Source organism: Artemia sp. Qi Xiang Cuo, chromosome 19 (assembly GCF_049724085.1).
Source record: "Artemia sp. Qi Xiang Cuo chromosome 19, ASM4972408v1, whole genome shotgun sequence".
NCBI lineage: Eukaryota > Metazoa > Arthropoda > Branchiopoda > Anostraca > Artemiidae > Artemia > Artemia sp. Qi Xiang Cuo.
The window spans coordinates 10,382,911-10,402,824 of NC_142812.1; the positions used below are offsets into that span (position 1 = coordinate 10,382,911).

Here is a 19,914-nt window from a genome sequence, read left to right on the forward strand (position 1 = left end):
ACTAAATACATTCCCAAGCATGATGTAGTGTGTGTTCTAGGTGGTTTAAATGCAAAAGTAGAAAGTTATAGGCACTATTATCCTGAAGTTGTAGGACAGAATGGACTTGATGACATTACTGCAAATGGCACATTACTAGTAGACTATGTGCTAATTAATGATCTCGTTCTTGCTGGAAATTTATACAATCACAAAGCAGCGCATAAATACACTTGGACGCCACCAGATGGTTCAACTAAGAACCACATAGATCATTATCTGATCTCCCGCAGGTGGCGCAAAAGTCTTTTAGACGTGCATGAATACAGAGGAGCTGATGCAAAGTCTGATCATACGCTTATGGTCACTCGCGTGTAATATAAAACTTCGTGCTCTTCAAAAACCCAGCTCAAGCCTAAAGAAAACTGTATGACAGTAAGATTCGAAGAGAGTTTTGTATGACTCTAAAAAATAAGTTTGAATCCCAGGTAGTGGAAGCCAGCGAACCGGAAAGCATTGAAAGGAAGTGGGACACCGTGAAAAGTGTATACACTAAGAAGGTTGAATAAAAGCTGAGTTTCAGGAAGAAATCAAAGGAAAGGTGGATATCCGACACCACGTAAAAGTTAGTTGACGAGTGTAAGGTACTTAAGCAGACATTACTGTCTGCTGCCGCACAGAGTGCAGTCAGCTTCACAGAAACTTTACAAGGAAAAGGACAAATAAATTAAAAAGAGTGCTAGGAAAGATAAAAGACTTTTCCTTGAAAATAAAGCCGCTTTAGCAGAAGAAGCCGCTAGAAAAGGGGATTCTAAGACTCTTTACCGGCTAATTAATGAGATTGATTACCGGCTAAATGGTCAAAGACGAGAATGGAGTAATTTTATCAGGTTCAGATAAAACTGACGAAAGGTGGGCTGCCCACCTTGAGAAACTATTCAATAGACCGAGACCCAATGCCGAGACCCAATGACCGACAAAATCTACCTGATACCCCATTTTCACAGCTCGACATCAATACAGGCCCGCCGAGGTCATGTATGCAGCAAAAAAAAACTAAAAAAAAGGACGAGCTCCTGGCATAGATGGAATCTCAGCAGAAAAGCTAAAGTATTCAATAAGAAGATGTCTCTCAGTGTAGCCTGCTCTTTTCACCAATATATGGAATATAGAGAAGGTTCCCGTGAACGGACCAAGGGGATATTGGTGAAAATCTTCAAAAAGGAAGACAATGTTGTGTGGTAATTGGAGATACATTGGATATCAACCTTCTGCCGGTACTATGCAAATTATTGGCTTCTATTATATCGTACCGGATTCGAGATGCAAAAGATACATATCTACAAGAGCAGCATGGTCTTAGAAGTGCCAGATCGTGCTCTAACTTGATTTTTGTACTGATAACACTGTTTTTTTTTGTTCACTATGATTTAAAATAATATGTTTTGTGCTCAGTAGCTTAGAATATATCTTTTTTGGCTACTAAACTTCAATACAACTTCTTTGTGCCTGTTAAATTTTAATACAGTGTGTTTAATGATCACCAATGTTTCCTTCGTAACCAGTTTTTCGTGTATCTACACTTTTTCAAATAACCTTCATGCCTTTTTAACGACCCTTGCACAGGGGATCTGGTCGTCAAGTTGTCCCGGGAGGAATATTCAGTGGACCTTTGACTATTGTGAACAAGGGCTATCTCCTGTTTTGATCACAAGTCTTTGGGATTAAGGGGGAACAGGTTGCTAATAAGAACACAGAATGGCGGATTGTTGAACCACAATCACTTTCAGCTCTTAAAGGCGAATCTAGTACTTTGAACTTCCAATTAAATAAGTCCCCTACAAATTTTCTACTATTCTTACGCTTTGTTACTAGATAAATGTCAAGGCCCCCCTTTTTACATTCCGTTTCCTTAATCTTATAGCTTTGTCCTTCCCGTGTGGTCACAAGTCCTGCAAAAATAACTACTGGAAAATACTTAACTTTCAATTCAAAATCCCTCCTCCAATCAAAATACAATACAAAGGGATCTGGGATCTGGGGAAGCAAAGGGATCTGGGGAAGCAAAACAAAAATATATGGATACAACATCGCTGTTTACTTAAGCAACGCTGATGTGCTGCATATGATCATATGATTTTTTATGTAAGACACGTTTTAAGCACAAACATGTGCTAGTACTTGCTAGCACAAATACGTAGACTTATAAAGCCATTAAAACCATATTGCGACTTTTATCTGTGAGTCCCATTTTCTATGGAATTAGCAGAAATTGATTTTCCCTGTCTAAGAAAAGCCAATTAAGACTCCAGAAGCTAAAAACAGTTGACTGACCTAGAAAAATATTACTGTTTACCTTTATTCAAGTAGGGAAAATGTCTAGCTGATTGTTTTTGCAATTTGTTTATAAATCCATTGAGATTGTATCTTTGCTGAGGAAACCGTTTCGTAATGTATAAAAGACATAATAGGTCGCAGTTGAAAAAGGTCTGGAAGAAAAGCAATTTAACTCTCAGAACTAAGATCATGATACAAGAATTCACTTTGTATTGCTTAATATCATAGGCAGCACAATAGCACCGCCTAAGTAAAGAATGATGTTGGCACAATTTATTATTATTATTGTTTTTTGGTTTTAGACGAGGGCAGTTCGTATCGAAGTAGTTGTCGTAGAAACATTGAAAAGGGCTCATTCGACTGGAAATTGGAGTGACTTGTGCCCTTTGTAACTGTCGGCAGTAATTGGGAGGCAACTAGCACCCCTTCCACGCCCACTATTTCCCCAAACACATCCAATCAAAATTTTGATAGATATTTTGTTCAGCATAGTTGATTTCCAGATAGAAATTATGTTTTTGAGCAGGACACTCCCCCACAGCCCTCAGGGCAAGGGTTGTAAGTTATGCCCTTGGGGTATATAAGATTTTTATAGAAAGTGTTGTCGTAGAAACGTCAGAAAGAGCTCATTAGATTGGAAATTCAAAGGACTAATGCCCTTTTTAACAGTCGAAAGTGATTGGAGGGCAACTAACCCCCATCTCAAGCCCACCCTTTCCCCAAACACATCCAATCAAAATTTTGAGATAGCCATTTTGCTCAACGTTGTTGAAAAATCTGAAAATTAGGTCTTTGAGGATGACACACCCCTCCCCCCGCCCCCAGCCCTAAGGGCAAGTTATGCACTGGGGACATTTTGGTCAGGAATAAGGCAGGAGAATGGACAAGGAAAAGGACAATTACAAATCCCTGAAGCTGATACTTGGCCTAGTTTTCTTGAGAGTATAGATGAAGATTCTAGTGGCCTTGATAGTGAAGAATCAAGTGTTGCTCCGCAGTTTCCAATGAAAGAAAAAGATTATGAGTTAGTGAAGGAGGTAACCTCAGATGAAGTTAGGAAAGTAGTTAAGAAGATGAAGGGAGGATCAGGGCCAGGAATAGATGGTACACCAGCAGTTTTGTTGAAGAGGTTTCTTGGTGTTTTTTTTTTTTTTACTAGTTTTAGTGAATATTTTTAATAGAATTATAAATAGTGGCGTATGACCTTCCCTATGGAAAGTATCGATTATGGTACCTCTATTTAAGAAAGGTAGTCTTAGTGATCATGATAGCTATAGGTTGATAGTATTAGCGCCTACACTTAGTAAAATTTTAGAAAAGATTTTGGACAATCGGTTGAATGAATGGTTGGAGGGTTATGGGGTAATTAAAGAGGAGCAGGGGGGTTTCAGGAAAGGGTATAGTACGTCGGATAGAGCATTTGTGTTAAGTGCACTGATAGAGAAATATGGATCAGGTAGAAAAAAGCTGTATGTTGCGTTTCTAGACTTAAGAAAGGCATGCGACAATGTAATTAGAGCTCTCCTTGAAAAGTGTTAAAGAGATGTAGGTCTACCTTTAAGTTTTATTCGTTTATTTGTTGGTATGTATTCTGGGACTAAATCTATGGTCAAGGTTGCAGGTTTGGGATTTTCCTGGTTGTATGACCTTAAGACTGGAGTGAAGCAGGGCAGCGCCATGTCCCCGAGAGTGTTCGGTTTGTTTTTGAATGATATGGTGGAGTTTCTGAAAAAAAAATGGGCTCCAAAGCTGTGTCTTCAAAAAAACAATTTGTCGGTGTTATTATATGCGGATGACTCTGCTTTGGTGGCGAAGACGCCAAGGGAGCTTCAAATGCTACTGGGTTGGATTGATCAGTACCTACAAATAGAAAATTTACAGCTGAAGGTTATTGAAACTAAATTGGTTGTTTTCAGTAAAAGGCATGAAAAAATAGATAATATATTTGTATTTGGAGGACATCAATTAGAAGTAGTTGAAAAAATTAAGTATTTTTGTTATATCTTCCAAAGTAATGGTGGATGGAGTTCTCATATTGAAGAAGTGTTAAATAGGGGAAGAACTGCAACATTTTCACTTTTCAGAAATAAAATTAGTGGAATATAGAATTTGTCTTTGCGTAAGAGGTTTTTTTTTATCTAAGATTATGCCGATTCTCCATTACGCGGCAGAGATCTGGGGACATGAGAACGCTCTCCAGTTAGAAAGCGTTCAGCTAGGTTATTTTAAGAGATTGTACGGGTTGCATAGAATGACCCATTCCCAGTTTCTTAAAGGAGACATTGGACTTTGGTCTTTTAAAAGTTATAGGATAGTCCAAATGATAAAATTTTGGCTAAGGGTTGTACAGTTACCCAGTGATAGGTTACTAAAGGCTGCATATGATGAGTTTCTTTAGCTACATAGGAAAAGATCTTGGCCTGGACCAACTAGTCAACAATTACAGTTGGACAAAGAAATTAATCGGGTGCTGGAGGACCAGACGATACATAAATGGGGTGAGGAGATTAATAATTCGGAAACTATAAGATATTATAATGAGGTTAAGATAATTTGTGGTTAGAACTTTTACTTTAAGCTAAATTTACTGTCTTGATACCTTACATATTGGATGCAGCTACGCTTTAATTGCCGTCCGATTCGTTCGAGAATTGAAAGTTTTTAAAAGGAGTATAAGTGTCCCGGACGGCGGGTTTTCTTGACCTTTTTGCCAAGAAGAGGAGGAGACTTTAGAGCATTGTCTGAGTCGTTGTCGAGGCCTTTTGGGGGCAAGGGAAAATTTATTTCGGAGTGATGGAGGGCTGCTTCCTGATGTTTTGAGAAGTACATCTTCACAATTTATTTTTCTAGTGGGACGATATTTTGATGAGTGTTTTTTAAAAAGAAGAGGGTGGGTTTATTTTATTTTAATTTTTTTTTCTTTATTATTGTTGCGAGTGCTGTAATTTTTTAATATTTTGTGTTATTTGTGTACATGGCCACATTTTTTCTTGAAATACACATTACCTTATCTTATCTCTTATCTTATCTTATAAGATTTTCATAGAAAGCGTTGTCGTAGAAACTTCAAAAAGGGCTCATTCGATTGGAAAATGAAATGGCCAGTGCCCTTTTTAATAGTTGAAAATGATTGGAAGGCAACTAAACCCCTTCCACGCTCACCATTTCCCCAAACACACGCAATAAAAATATTGGGATAGCCATTTTTTTTCAATGTAGTTGAAAGTTCTGAAAATTATGTCTTTGAGCAGACACTCCCCCACAGTCTTCAGGGGAGGGGTTATAAGTTATGCTCTGGGGGCATATAAGGTTTTTATTGAAAGCATTGTCGTAGAAACTTCAAAAAAGGATCATTTAATTGGAAACTCAAAGGGACTGTCGCCTTTTTAACAGACGAAAGTAATTGGACAGCAACTAGTCCCCCTCTCACAGCCACCCTTTCCTAAAAAATATCCAATCAAGATTTTGAGATAGCTTTTTTGCTCAACGTAGTTGAAAAATCTGAAAATTAGGTCTTTGAGGATGACCACACCCCCCCCCCACAACCCTCAGGGCAAGGGTTATAAGTAATGCCCTGGGGGCATATAAGGTTTTCATAGAAAGCGTTGTCGAAGAAAATTCAAAGTTTTGGAAATTGTATCTTTGAGCAGGACACTCCCCAAACAGTCTTCAGGGCAAGGGTTACAAGTTATGCCCTGGGGGCATATCAGGTTTTTATTGAAAGCTTTGTCGTAGAAACTTCAAAAAGGGCTTATTCTAATGGAAATTCAAAAGGCCAGTGCTCTTTTTAATAGTGGAAAGTGAATAGAGGGCAACCCCCTTCTCACTCCAATTTTTTCCCCAAACACATCCAATCAAAATTTTTAGATAGCCATTTTGTTTAACGTAGTTAAAAATTTTGGGAGTTAGTTCTTTAAGGATGACACCTCCCCAGCCCTCAGGGCAAGGGTTGTAAGGTATGCCCTGTAAGGTAAACCTTTTATGCCCTGGGGGCATAAAAGGTTTTTATTGAAAGTGTTGTCGTATAAACTTCAAAAAGGGCTTATTCAATTGAAAATTGAAATGGCTAGTGCCCTTTTTAATAGTCGAAAGTAATTGAAGGGCAATTAACCCCCTTTCACGCCAACCGTTTCAACAAACACATATAATCAAAATTTTTAGATAGCCATTTTTTCAACGTAGTTGAAAGCTCTTGAAATTAGGTTTTGAGGATGACAACCCCTCCCCCTCCCCCACAGCCCTAAGGGCAAGGGTTGTAAGTTATGCTCTTGGGGCATATGAGGTTTTTATAGAAGGAGTTGTCGTAGAAACGTCAAAAAGGGCTCATTCAATTGGAAATTGAAAGGTCTAGAGCCCTTCTTAATAGTCGAAAGTGATCGAAGAACAACTAAGTTTGAGATATTCATTTTGTTCAAAGTAGTTGAAAGTTCTGGAAATTATTTATTTGAGGATGAAACCCCCCCGCCGCCCACAACCCTCAGGGCAAGTGTTGTAAGTTATGCCCTGTGGACATACAGGGTTTTAATAGAAGTTTTGTCCGGAAATTTGTTTTTCATAGTCAAAAGTGAATGGAGAGCAACTAACCCCCCTCTCACGCCCACCACTTCCCCAAACACATTCAATTAAAGTTTTGAGATAGTTATTTTGTTCAACGTAGTTGAAGGTTCTGGAAATTATGAATTTGAGGATGACAAATCCCCGAGAGCCCCCAGGAAAAAAGGTAGTAAGTTATGCCCAGGGGGCATATAAGGTTTTTATAAAACAACAGGGTAATGGTTGTAAGTTATGCCCTGGGGGCATATAAGGTTTTTATTATTGGGAAATGAGAGGAGTAGTGCCCTTATTAATAGTCAAAAGCGATCGGAGGGTGAATACCCCCCCCCCCCCCATACCCATCATTTCCCCAAACACTTCCGATCAACATTTTGAAATAGCAATTTTGTTGAACGTAGTTGAAGGGTCCGGAAATTTGTTTTTGAGTATGACAGCCCCCACAGCCCTGAGGGCTAAGGTTGTAAGTTATGCCATGGGTGTATATAATGTAATATAGAAAGTTTTGTCGTAAAAACTTAGGAAATTGAGAGGGATATTGCCCTTTTTAATAGTCGAAATTAGTCAGATGGAGAATTTCCCATCCACGCCCATCATTTCCCCAAATATTCCCGATCAATATTTTGATATGACCATTTTGTTCAACGTTACTGAAAGGTCTGGAAATTATGTCTTTGAGGTTGACAACCCTCCCCCCATAGCTCTAAAGACAAGGTTTGTAAGTTAAGCCCTTGGGACATTTAACGTTTTCATAGAAAGTTTTGTCGTAGAAGCTTCAAAAAGGGCTCATATGATTGAAAATTGAGAGGACTAGTGCCTTTTTTATTAGTCAAGAGTAATCAGAGGGCGAATGCCTCCCTCCACGCCTATCATTTCCTCAAATACTTCGAATCAAAATTTTGATATAGCCATTTTGTTAAACCCATCAGAAAGGTCTGGAAATTATGTCTTTGAAAATAACAAATCCCCCCAGCCCTCAGGGCAAGGGTTGTAAGTTATGGCCTGGGGACATATAGGGTTTTTGTAGAAAGTGTGGTCATATAAACTTCAAAGGGGGCTCATTGGATTGGTAGTCAGACGCTCTACTGTTAAGAGTCAAAGTGATCAGAGGGCAGCTACCCTCTCCCCCCTACACACACGTCATATTGTCCCGAAATGCGTCTAGTAAAAATTTGAGATAGCCATTCTATTCAAAATAGTCTAAAAATCATATGATAAGCCTTTTGGGGTCGAAACAAACCCCAGAGCTTTAGGGCTTTAGGGTTGAAACAAACCCCAGGGCAAGGGTTGTAAGTTATGTAGAGGGGGTATTAAAGGTTTTTGTGGAAGGGATGGTTGTTTAACTTCAGAAGATGCTCTGTCTTTCTCCCTGAATAAGACTAAGTTAATATAAAACGAACGGAAATTAATCAAAAAAAATTTTTGCACAAAATAAGTTTTTCAAAAAAAAAGTGAAGAACTCCATTAAACCAAAATGAACAAAAATAGAATCAAATAATCTACAAGCATACAACTACCACAAATCAGTATCAATAATTAAATGAAATCCAAAACAAACAGAAATTAAAATAAGTCAAACTCAAAATGAGCAGAAATTAATCTGAGTAGGGTTCTAAGTCCTTTGCTTTCTAAAAGCCAGAATATAATTTGTACTTTACTAAAAAAAATCTTTTAAATGTTTTCACTTGTATAACTTTAATAGAACAAAATTAAATTACGATACTAAGAAATAAGTACCACTATCTGCATATTAATCTGACAATGCACATTTTTTTCAGTAAATTTATTTGAATTTTTTTGAGTAAATTACGAATTATATTCTGGCTTTTAGAAAGCATAGAGTTTATAACCTTACTCAGATTAATTTCTGCTCATTTTGAGTTTGACTTATTTTAATTTCTGTTTGTTTTGGGTTTCATTTATTTATTGATACTGATTTGTGGTAGTTGTATGCTTGTAGATTATTTGATTCTATTTTTGTTCATTTTTGGTTTAATGGAGTTCTTTAATTTTCTTTTTGAAAAACTTATTTTGTTCAAAAAGTTTTTTGATTAATTTGTATATAATCCGGTACATATGATTTACACCAAACACACTAAAGAAGTGAAGTTAGGTTAGTCATAATGAAATATACCTGCGCATGATGAAAATACAATAGTAATATAATTTGGGCTATATATTTGCACATTAGGGGGGAGAGGAGAGGGTAAAAAAAACTTAACCTAACCCTACATAATTTGGGCTATATATTTGCTCATTAGGGGGGGCGGGGGTAAAGTATCCTAACCTTGTTTTCATTGAAAAGACTTTTATTTATTCATTTGAATGACAAGGGCAAACAATTGATCTGATTTTGTTTGACCGTTTATTTGAAAACCATTTATTTGCCAATAATGCGTGATATTCGATATCATTATTTCGTTTATGCTTCATTATTTGTGCTTATGCTTGATAAGCAAGAGCCTTCTTCGTTGTGGTAATAAAAATAAAATGAAAATTCTAGATGTTTTTCAGAGAAATTACCAAAGGATTATTTTAATTACTCGTTAGAATAAGCCTATATTAAACAATGGGATATGCAAAAAGTGGCTTCATTCCATTTTCTAGGGCTGTGAGGAATCAAAGGTTGAGAAAGTTAGATCACGTTTGACTAATGAAGTCAGTTTGACTAATTTTGAACAACAATTTATACACTAAGTGTTAAGTTAGGTTAAGTTAAGTTAAGTTAGGTTCCACTTAAACAAGTCCTTTAATACTAATGTGACGCAACAGTTGAAGTAAACAATCATATTCATTTTTAAAATAATAAAAGTTGTCATAGTCTGCTAAATTGTTCTGGTTGAGAATCCAGCTGGTGCCCAAAAAATAGAACGTCCACGAAAGAAGTGTGAAGAGGTCAGAAGAATTAAATAAAAGTAAGAACTTCATGAGAGCAAATAAAGTGGGCAGCTGTGAGTTTAGTGGGGAGAAGGAGGAGCATACGAAGCCTTACTGGACCTTAAGTTGTTAGAGGTAGTAGTTGTTGTGGTTTTAAATTATCCCGGATTATAAGAAATTGTTATAGTATAAAATGCAAATACTTTTATGGCCAAGAAGATTTCAAACCTTCCATCATCTTACTGTCGACACTACACGACGACTGTTAAAGCCAAAAAACAGTTTCTAGGTATTATATGACCTAGTCATATAATAATGAGATATGGTATTAAATTGTTCCTGTAAAAAAAGCCCCATCAACTGAAATGCCGATTCGATGCACCAGCAATGGCTCTGGATGGTCTTTATCCTGATAGAGTATTCTGTCATAATTAGATGGGTCGACTCAGTTTTATATGTAAATATATATTTCAAAATGGTAAGCTTACTCTGGGCCAGGTTTTCTAAGAGAGAGAAAACAGGCAGTTTATACGCATATTATCTCTAAAGAGTTTTACTTGTTGGTCACTTAATGTCCTCAGTATCTCTGCATAAATGGCTTTCACACTAAGTACATACTTTTATGCTAAGGGTTACGTTACGTTAAGTTTAATATAAATTTTCACACTTAAACAAATCCTGTTACATTAGTATAACGTAATAAACTATCCTATTAATCATCTATATCATCATAATCATCTTAAGCAAGCAATTCAAAATTAAAAAGTGGAATAGAGATGGATATACAAGTTCTGGTCAATCGTGAAAGGCTTTCTGGGAGAAGTTTGTTAATTTATTGGGGATAATTTTTGATAGCTCATTCAGACATCCCATTTCATCGCTACTATGATGACTTTTTCATAGGTAAGAAAAACTTACGTAACGTAGTGTTCTGCGTAGAGGTCGAATCTACTTCGTACTGTCTACTTTGTAGACAGAATTTGTTCCGTAAGATTACGTAACGTAACGTGAAGCCTTAGGTTATGCTAGCATGAAAGATTTTGCGGCATAGTTTGAAAGCACCATAAGAATTTCTATATCTGCAAACATATGTTAAAAAAAAAAATCATGTAAGATTTTTTGGAAACGAAGTTGTTCTCTTTCAATCAAGTCTTTCAATCAAGTCGGTTGATATCTGTAAGTCGATTGATATCAGAATTTTCTATATATGCAAACATAAGTTTAAAAAAATCATGTAAGATTTTTGAGAAACGAAGTTGTTCTCTTTCAATCAAGTCTTTCAATCAATTCTCTTTCAATCAAGTCGGTCTCACTATACAATTAATTTAGGAAACAAAACAAAGTTATTCTGAGGGAAGTAAACAGCAAAGTTGAAACTTAAAACAGAAATTATTTTTTCGCTGCCTATGTAACGTATATCGATATAGTGTAAATAAACCAATCTATGCTATTTCCCTATGTTTTTTTATTATTGAAAAATACAGCTTTGCTAAAAAGCACTTGTATATGAGCAATAGCTTTTATATGACCTAGTAAACATCTCTCTACCAATGCTGTAGTAGCATGGATGCCCTGCTAATTTTGTAGCAGTCTACTGCTGAGAAAACGATTCATGAAATTTACTTAGGAGGCTGGGAGTGGGAGTATGCTGGAGGGGCTATTGTAAACCTCCAGTGAAGGGCTCTAGACCATAAGTATTACAATGGTACCCTTTTTGTACTTCCAAGCTTTTTCACTTAAGAAATGGCCCCGAAAGTGCATTTTCAGTGCCAAGTGGCACTTGCAGATGGTGGAATTTATAGGAAGCACTTAAATATAAGCAATATCTTTTATATGAGTTATTAAACATCTCTCTACGATGTTTTGGTAGCCCGATAGTCCCCCCACTTCAGAAAAGGCACCCAAGGGGCTATTTTTAGTGCTGTGCGGCACTTACTTATGGTAGAATTGACGGCAAAAAGCGTACGGATGGTAAAAAGAACGTAGATATGACAATTGTATTTAAATGAGCCATTAAAAACCTCTCTGATGTTCTGAAAGCTGCAAATCACTGGTAGAAAAAAAGGAGACACATAAGCGCAACCCATGCAAAAAGTGATTTTCCTAGTTGTTCAAGGTGGAGGACCGTAATTCTCCTAAACAAAGTTTTTACCATGCTGATTACAATAATAGCCTATACTTTTTCATTTTTGATCTGACGCCTGTTCTTAGGGGTTTCACGTTACTTTCGAAATCACCACATATATTTTCGCTATAAACTTCTACTTTCAAGACTAGCCGAAATAACAGTTACCATTCCTGAATCAGTGTCAGATGGCAACTTTTAATCTTATTAGGCAGTTTTTTTTCAAAGTGCGTTTACCGACTTTAGCTACTTTGAGTTGGAGTTTGTTCTTTACTAGGCTGCAGCTATTGCTGCAAGTTGAGTTAGGTGCAGCTACTGTTGCAAGTTGAGTTAGATTACAGTTATTGCTGCAACCATGATAGATTTTTTTTTTAATTTATGGCGAAGATTTTTTCGCAGATCCTTACAAAAGCGTATATATTACGGATATTTTGAATTTGCGTGATGGTGGGACCTTGTAGCTAATATATTATTGTTTTTTGTTTTTTTTCTTAATTATTTCATTCTTCAGATTTGAAAATTTCGCTCTGTTTTGCCCGCCGTCCGAGAGGCTTTGCTGCTAGAAAAAAAGGATCATTAGGAAAATCATCAAAATCTGGCAAAATCGGGAACTGGCTTGAGTGTCAACAAAACCACCAACGCCATATAGCAATTGCCAACACCTAGCATTTTTCAGTGTAATAATAAGGCTAATTAATTTAATTAGTGTAATTGCTAAGTTTCACCAAACGCTAGACGGCGTTAAAAATTTCTTTTTGCCCAAAACTAGCACTAGTTCCCGCACTTATAAGTTAAACATACACTTTGGTTCCGTCACTATTATTATTATTTTACCTCTTTGGAATTTCACTGGTTACATGACTTGCCAATAATGAAACAGGGTTTTCATTTCTTCATTTTATAGGAATAAACCCATGTTTAAGTTCACCATGTCGTCAGCAAGAAGACTGCTCCCTTGACCCAGCTGGAATCCCAGTCTGCTCATGTCCTTCTCCATGTGATCCTATTTTCAAGCCCGTTTGTGGTAGTGATGGCCGAACATATGAAAATGAATGTGAAGTTAGAAGAAATTCTTGTTTGTCTAAAAAGAATATCGATATTGCGTATTACGATGGATGTAGTAAGTGTTTCACCTTTTTAAGTCCTCTCCAAGCAAAACATCTCTTAGCTGAAACTAAACCGTCCTAAAAAAAAAAAACATGCTGGGATTTTTTATAAGAAGTCCCATTCAATGTATCACAAAAAAGTAAAACTAAATAAAAAAAAAAAAAAAAAAAAAACACAACAACAAGAAACAAATGCCGACTAGTGCTGTAAAATCTCGGCCCACGGGTGGGTCTTGACAAATGAATTATATCGGTCAATTTGTGACAGAGCCACTTCTTCAGGGTCGGTAACACTGTATTGGGGCGTGACATGCCTATTACTTGTCCATTGTGGTATACGCAGCAAAAACTTTGCATACTTTAAGTACAGTGCACGTAAGTTCAGTTCAAATTTCCGCTTATTTGCCACTATACAGCTATACGTAAAAGACTACCACTTCTGAAAATGAGAAAGCAGTAACGGTATAGTATTGACCGTCCAATAGGAAGGCCCAGATATACAATGCCATCTGTGAGCTCAACAGTAGAATCACCAAGTGTGACGCTTCAAACAGCATCAGATTTCGAATTAAAAAACAGTACTTCAGACTTTTCAGCATTAAACTGGAGTCCAATAAGGGCATACTCTTGTTGTAACCTAATAAAATTATCTTCTAGCCCACGTAGAAACTGGCTCAAGTTCAGTATTTCATCCCCAAATCAAAGACGAATCAATACCGTGCAGAATATAAGTCATAAGTGACTTTGCCTGTGGCTCAATACTGTTATTAATTGCTTTCGGTGACGAAATAGCACCTTGTCTTACTCTCTTCTTTACCAGAAAAAGGGGATTTCCACGCGGAGAAACAGCACAAATATATATATATGTATATATATATATATATATATATATATATATATATATCTATATATATATATATATATATATATATATATATATATATATATATATATATATATATATATATATATATATATATATATATACGTATATATATATATATATATATATATATATATATATATATATATATATATATATATATATATATATATATATATATATATATATATATATATATATATATATATATATATACGTATATATATATATATATATATATATATATATATATATATATATATATATATATATATATATATATATATATATATATATATATATATATATATATATATATATATATATATATATATATATATATATATATATATATATACGTATATATATACGTATATATATATATATATATATATATATATATATATATATATATATATATATATATATATATATATATATATATATATATATATATATATATATATATATATATATATATATATTATGTATGCATATTTATTTATTTATTTATTTATTGACAAAACCTGTCAAACCAACATACAACAAGACGGAGCACTTAAAAGAAAAAGAAAAAAAAAGAAAAAAAGAAGACACAAACTATAACAAACTGAACAACAAAGAAAACGAATCACTGATTCATCGAATGAGCAGATGGGAACATTCGTGTAGATTTCTGTGTATTTTTCTATTATGCTTCGCTATTCATCTAGCGACGGCGACGTCAGGGTCTGCGACTTTAAAATTTTCAATGACATGCGAATTCCTATACCACGGAGGTAGACGAAGCAATTACTTCGCAAAACGAAAATACATAGCTCTGATTATATTCTGGTCAGTTTTAGTTAGAAGTTTTCAGAAGGGCGTGGCATATAAAATGTGAGGAAGAGCGATGGTGTTATACAAGCTTGCTAGAAGCAGCCGGTTGAATCGGAGTTTCCACGATACAACTGAAGCGTAAGACGCTGAAATTCGTCGTTTAAGCTGTTCGAGAAGAAGCTCGGGCGTGACGGATAGACGAACCTACGGGTAAACCTAGATAAATCAGGTGATCCACTGGCTGGACAGAGCTAGAACCAAGGGCAACGGTAGGAACACGAAAATAAGTTTTCAATTGAATGGGACGATTTCCAATTTTGAAGAGTTGAACTGAAGTCCAACTTTAAGATATTCGGCTTCAAGCATTTCGAAGATATCAATTGACCGCTGAAGGGTTCGGCTAAGATTCAGGATGTTGTCCGCGTAACATACCAAAGACAAGTTAGCAGATGACAGAATCAGCGAAGATGGACATTGATCTTGTGCATCGAGGACATAGTTATTGAAAAGGTCAGGAGAAGTCACTGCTCCTTGACGCGCTCCTTTCTTGACTGGAACTAGTTGGGTGCGTGGAATGGGGGTCAAACCCTTTTCAGGAGGTAGCTTCAGTTGGATCCGTAATCTAGAATATAGATTCCTGAGAGAACGAATGCCAGCTAGATTCAACCCACGTTTACCGGCATTTAAAAGCATCGCAGCATGAATTAGAGAGTCGAATGCACGTCTAATGTCGTGTCCTGCCAAAGAAAGGCTCTTTCCAGAAGATTCGGCATCTGTCAAGACATTAGCAACGACTGTTAAGGCATCAACACATCCAGTTCCTCGCGTGAAGCCGAACTGATGCGGAGGAGTGTAGCATACTTTTTCGAGTTCCTGTATAAACAATAACTCGAAGAGCTTGCACAGTGACGTAGCTACAGTTATCGGACGGAATGCTTTACATTGAGTTTCAGATTTTTCCTTTTTAGAAGTGGGAGTCAGATCTCCGATGCAGAAAGAGGCAGGAGCAGTCCCTTGAGAGAATATCATCTGCATAAGCAGAGAGAGATGTGCCGTGAGAAGTTTACCTCCGTGTTTCAAGTGGATCGTAATGACTTCGTCAATGCCCAATGAGCCTTTCCATTTGAGTCTAAAGATGGCATCTTCAACAGAGCGGGTACTGACGTTAAAATCTTCATCGGGATGAGAAGATAGAAACTGATCTAAGGCAGCCTCGTAAGATTGTTCGATGGAGGGGTCAGGAGCTGAGAACTCCGATTCGTAACGGGCATACCATTCATCTTCAGGAATGTCGGCTGGGGATGGTGAAGAAGAATTTTTTGCAGAACGAAAGAAAAGCTTTAAGATCATATTTCTATCTTGTTTGACATGGATAGAATAATGATTGACTAGATTTTTCCGATGCCGAGCCAGGGTCTTAGAAAACTTTCGCTGCATTAAAATCAGCATGCTGTTCACGATACCCATATTCGGACGTCCACACTCTTTCCATACTGAAAACCATAATTTTGCTTGACTACATGAAATGACGAGATCTGGATTTGACGACCACCCGGGAATGATTCCTTTACGAATTAGTTGCAAAGGAACAGCTTGCTTTTCTGCGAAGCGGAGAGCATGGCAAATTTCTGCGCAATATATATCTAAACAAATCGAAACCTCTTTTTGAGGTAATTGGAGTGACTTCTGAAGGAGATAAAATGGGAACCTGATTTTATTCAGGACTGAACCTACCGACTCGATGAATAAGGCTTGATCAATTTTTGACCTGTTACGACGGTGTCGAGGTGCTGGTGGAGCAAGAGGTGTTGTTTGGTGACCAGAAGATGGCATACCGACAGAGCAAGTTAAGGGAAGATGATCAGAAAACTGATAATCAAACACAGCCTTTACTATATCCGCTCGCAAATCTGACGATACTACAACGTGGTCCAGGTTGAAAGTTCGCAAGGACGTGTGAACATACGTAAAATCGGACGATTTATCTAAAATACACAAGAAATCACTAAATAAGCCTTTAACTAGTGTTGTACGCGGTGAAGCTTGAGAATTCGGCTCGGACAGATTACAATTATAGTCACCGGCTATAATGCAAGGTAAACCTAAGTGTCAAATTTTGTCTATACATGAACCTAGTTTTTCACAAGATAGTGCAAATTTATGCTCAGACTGGTCATTATTGTAGTTTGTGGGAAGATACACACTAATACACACAGAAAAATCCCCTCTCACAGCTAGATAATAATCATTTGCTTTGAAGATAATAGAACGGAGAGCTGATTTCACAAACGTAATAAGTCCACCCGAGGGTCGGCCTCTATTGTTCAGCTGTCTAGCGGGTACAGAATAAGTTGTCATATCCTCAAGCTCAAGTATGTTCAGACCATATTTAGTAAGAAAATGTTCCTGGAGACAAATCACACTATACTCAGAACGGAGGCTTTCCAGAACCGGAAGTTTATTAATAAAAGAGTCGTTTATATTCCCCGATAAAAGAATTAGTGACGAGGTCATTAGTTCGAGGGTTTACGGTTTTTCGGGCACTTAACACTATAGCAAGTATGACCCTCCTTCTTGGAGGTCATACTTATACCCTTCTTGGAGGGTATATATATATATATATATATATATATATATATATATATATATATATATATATATATATATATATATATATATATATATATATATATATATATATATATATATATATATATATATATATATATATATATATATATATATATATATATATATATATATATATATATATATATATATATATATATATATATATATATATATATATATATATATATATATAGCAGAAATTAACATAAGTTGGGCTCAAATCCCCTATGCCTTCCAAAGGCCGGAATATAATTTGCACTTTTTACTGAAAAAAATATAAATGTTTTTACTTTTATAACTTTAATAAATCAAATAATATTAACATTTTGAATACTAAATATCAGTATATGTATATTAAACATTCATTTGTATTTTTTTCAGTAAAGTGTAAATTATGTTCTGGCCTTGGGAAGGCATAGGGGTTTTGAGCCCAACTTATGTTAATTTCTGCTCGTTTTGAGCTTGGCTCGGTTATTTATTATAATTTATGTTCGTTTTGGGTTTCATTTATTTATTGATGCTGATTTGTGGTAGTTTCATGCTTGGTAGATTATTTGATTTTATTTTTGCTCATTTTTTGTTAAATGGAGTTCTTTACTTTTCTTTGAAAAACTTTTTTTGTGGAAACAGTTTTTCTAATTAAATTCTGTTCATTTTATATTGACATAGTCTTTTCAGGGAAACAAAATAATACTTTAAGTCTTTTATTTTTTTAAGACTTTATACTTTGGCCTGCCATTTGTATGCTGGAGAAAAATTTTCAGCAATTTTAAACAACATATACCCTTTTAAAAATCTGGACACAAATAGTACTGTTTAATTTAGTTTCATACCTCCTCTAGTTGACCTGAAATGGAAAACTTGATACCATTCACAAAAAAATCTGTTTAGTTTTTTTGATAGCTTGGATACAGTCGTTCTTGGGATACTGCTGAGATGCCATATTGGGAATTAACATTAACACACTGCAATTTTATTTAATCTTAAGGCAACATTTAGTTTTTAAACATAAAGGCAAATGGGAGGGTGGGCGTGGGAGGAGGATTAGTTGACCTCCAATAACTTTTGACTATTAAAAAGGGTATTTTTCTATTTTCAATCGAATGAGCCCTTTTCGAAGTTCCTACGACAACTCCTTCGATACGAAGTGCCCTGGTCTAAACCACAACAACAACAAAAAATAATACATTATACCCATATCGATCTTTACTATAAAAATGTCAAGCCTTCCAATCTCTTTCGACTATTAAAAAGGGCACTAGGCTTTTCGATTTCCAATCGAATAAACCCTTTTTGAGTTTCTACGACAACGCTTTCTATAAACACCTTATATGCCCCCAAGGCATAAATTACAACACTTACCCTAAGGGCTATTAGGGTGGCTGTCATCCTTTAAGACCTAATTTCAAGAACTTTCAACTACGTTAAGCAAAATGGCTATCTTAAAATTTTGATTGGATGTGACTGGGGAAATGGTGGGTGTGAGAGGGGCGTTAGGTGCTCTCTAATCACTTTCAACTATTTAAAAAAGCACTAGCCCTTTCAATTTCCAATAAAATAAGCCCTATTGAAGTTTCTACCACAACGCTTTCAATAAAAACCTTATATGCTCCCAGGGCATAACTTATAACCCTTGCCCTGAGGGCAGGAGGGGGGGACTTTTATCCTCAAAGACATAATTTCCAGAACTTTCTACTACGTTGAATAAAATGGCTATCAAAAAATTTTGATGGGATGTGTTTGGGGGAATGGTAAGCGTGAGAGGGGGATTAGTTACCCTATAATCACTTTTGACCATTAAAAAGGGCACTAGCCCTCTCAATTTCAAATTGAATGAGCCCCTTTTGAAGTTTTTTCGACAACTCCATCTATAAAAACCTTATATGCCCCCAGGTCATAACTTACAACCTTTGCCCTGAGGACTCTGGGGGGTTTTTCATCCTTAAATACATAACTTCAAGAACTTTAAACTGCGTTGAACAAAATGGCTATCTCTAAATTTTGATTGCATGTTTTTGGGGAAATGGTGGGCGTGAGAGGGGTGTTAATTACTCTCCACTCAATTTCGACTAATGGAAAGGGCAATTTCAATTTCCAATCAAATGAGCCTTTTTTGAAATTTCTACAAGAACTCATATATAAACCTTATATGCCCCCAGGGCATAACTTAACACCCTTGCATGAGGGCTCTGAAGGGGTTATCATCCTAAAATACCTTATTTCCAGAACTTTCAATAACGTTGAACAAAATAGATATCTCAAAATTTTGATTGGATGTGTTTTGGAAAATGGTGGGCGTGAGAGGGGGTTAGTTGCCCTCACATTCAATCACATTCGACTATTAAAAAGGGCACTAACCCTTTCAATTTCCAATTGAATGAGCCCTTTTTGAAGTTTCTACAACATCGCTTTCTATAAAAACCTTATATGGCCCCAGGGCATAACTTACAACACTTGCCCTGAGGGCTGTGTGGGGGGGGGGGTTTGTCATCCTGAAAGATCTAATTTCCAAAACTTTCAACTACGTTGAATAAAATGGCTATTTAAAAAATTTATTGTATGTGTTTGGGGAAAAGGTGAGCGTGAGAGGGGGGTTAGTTGCCTTC

At 36.1% G+C, this 19,914-nt stretch overlaps 1 protein-coding gene across 1 annotated transcript in view; it reads left to right on the forward strand.

Moving 5' to 3' along the window:
- LOC148940485 (uncharacterized) overlaps positions 1 to 19,914 on the forward strand; it is a 304,533-nt gene that overhangs the window by 115,557 nt on the left and 169,062 nt on the right. The window contains exon 3 of the mRNA XM_089104864.1: positions 12,774 to 12,989. Within this exon, the coding sequence (XP_088960990.1) occupies positions 12,774 to 12,989 (216 nt within the window). The remainder of the gene's footprint in view (positions 1 to 12,773; positions 12,990 to 19,914) is intronic.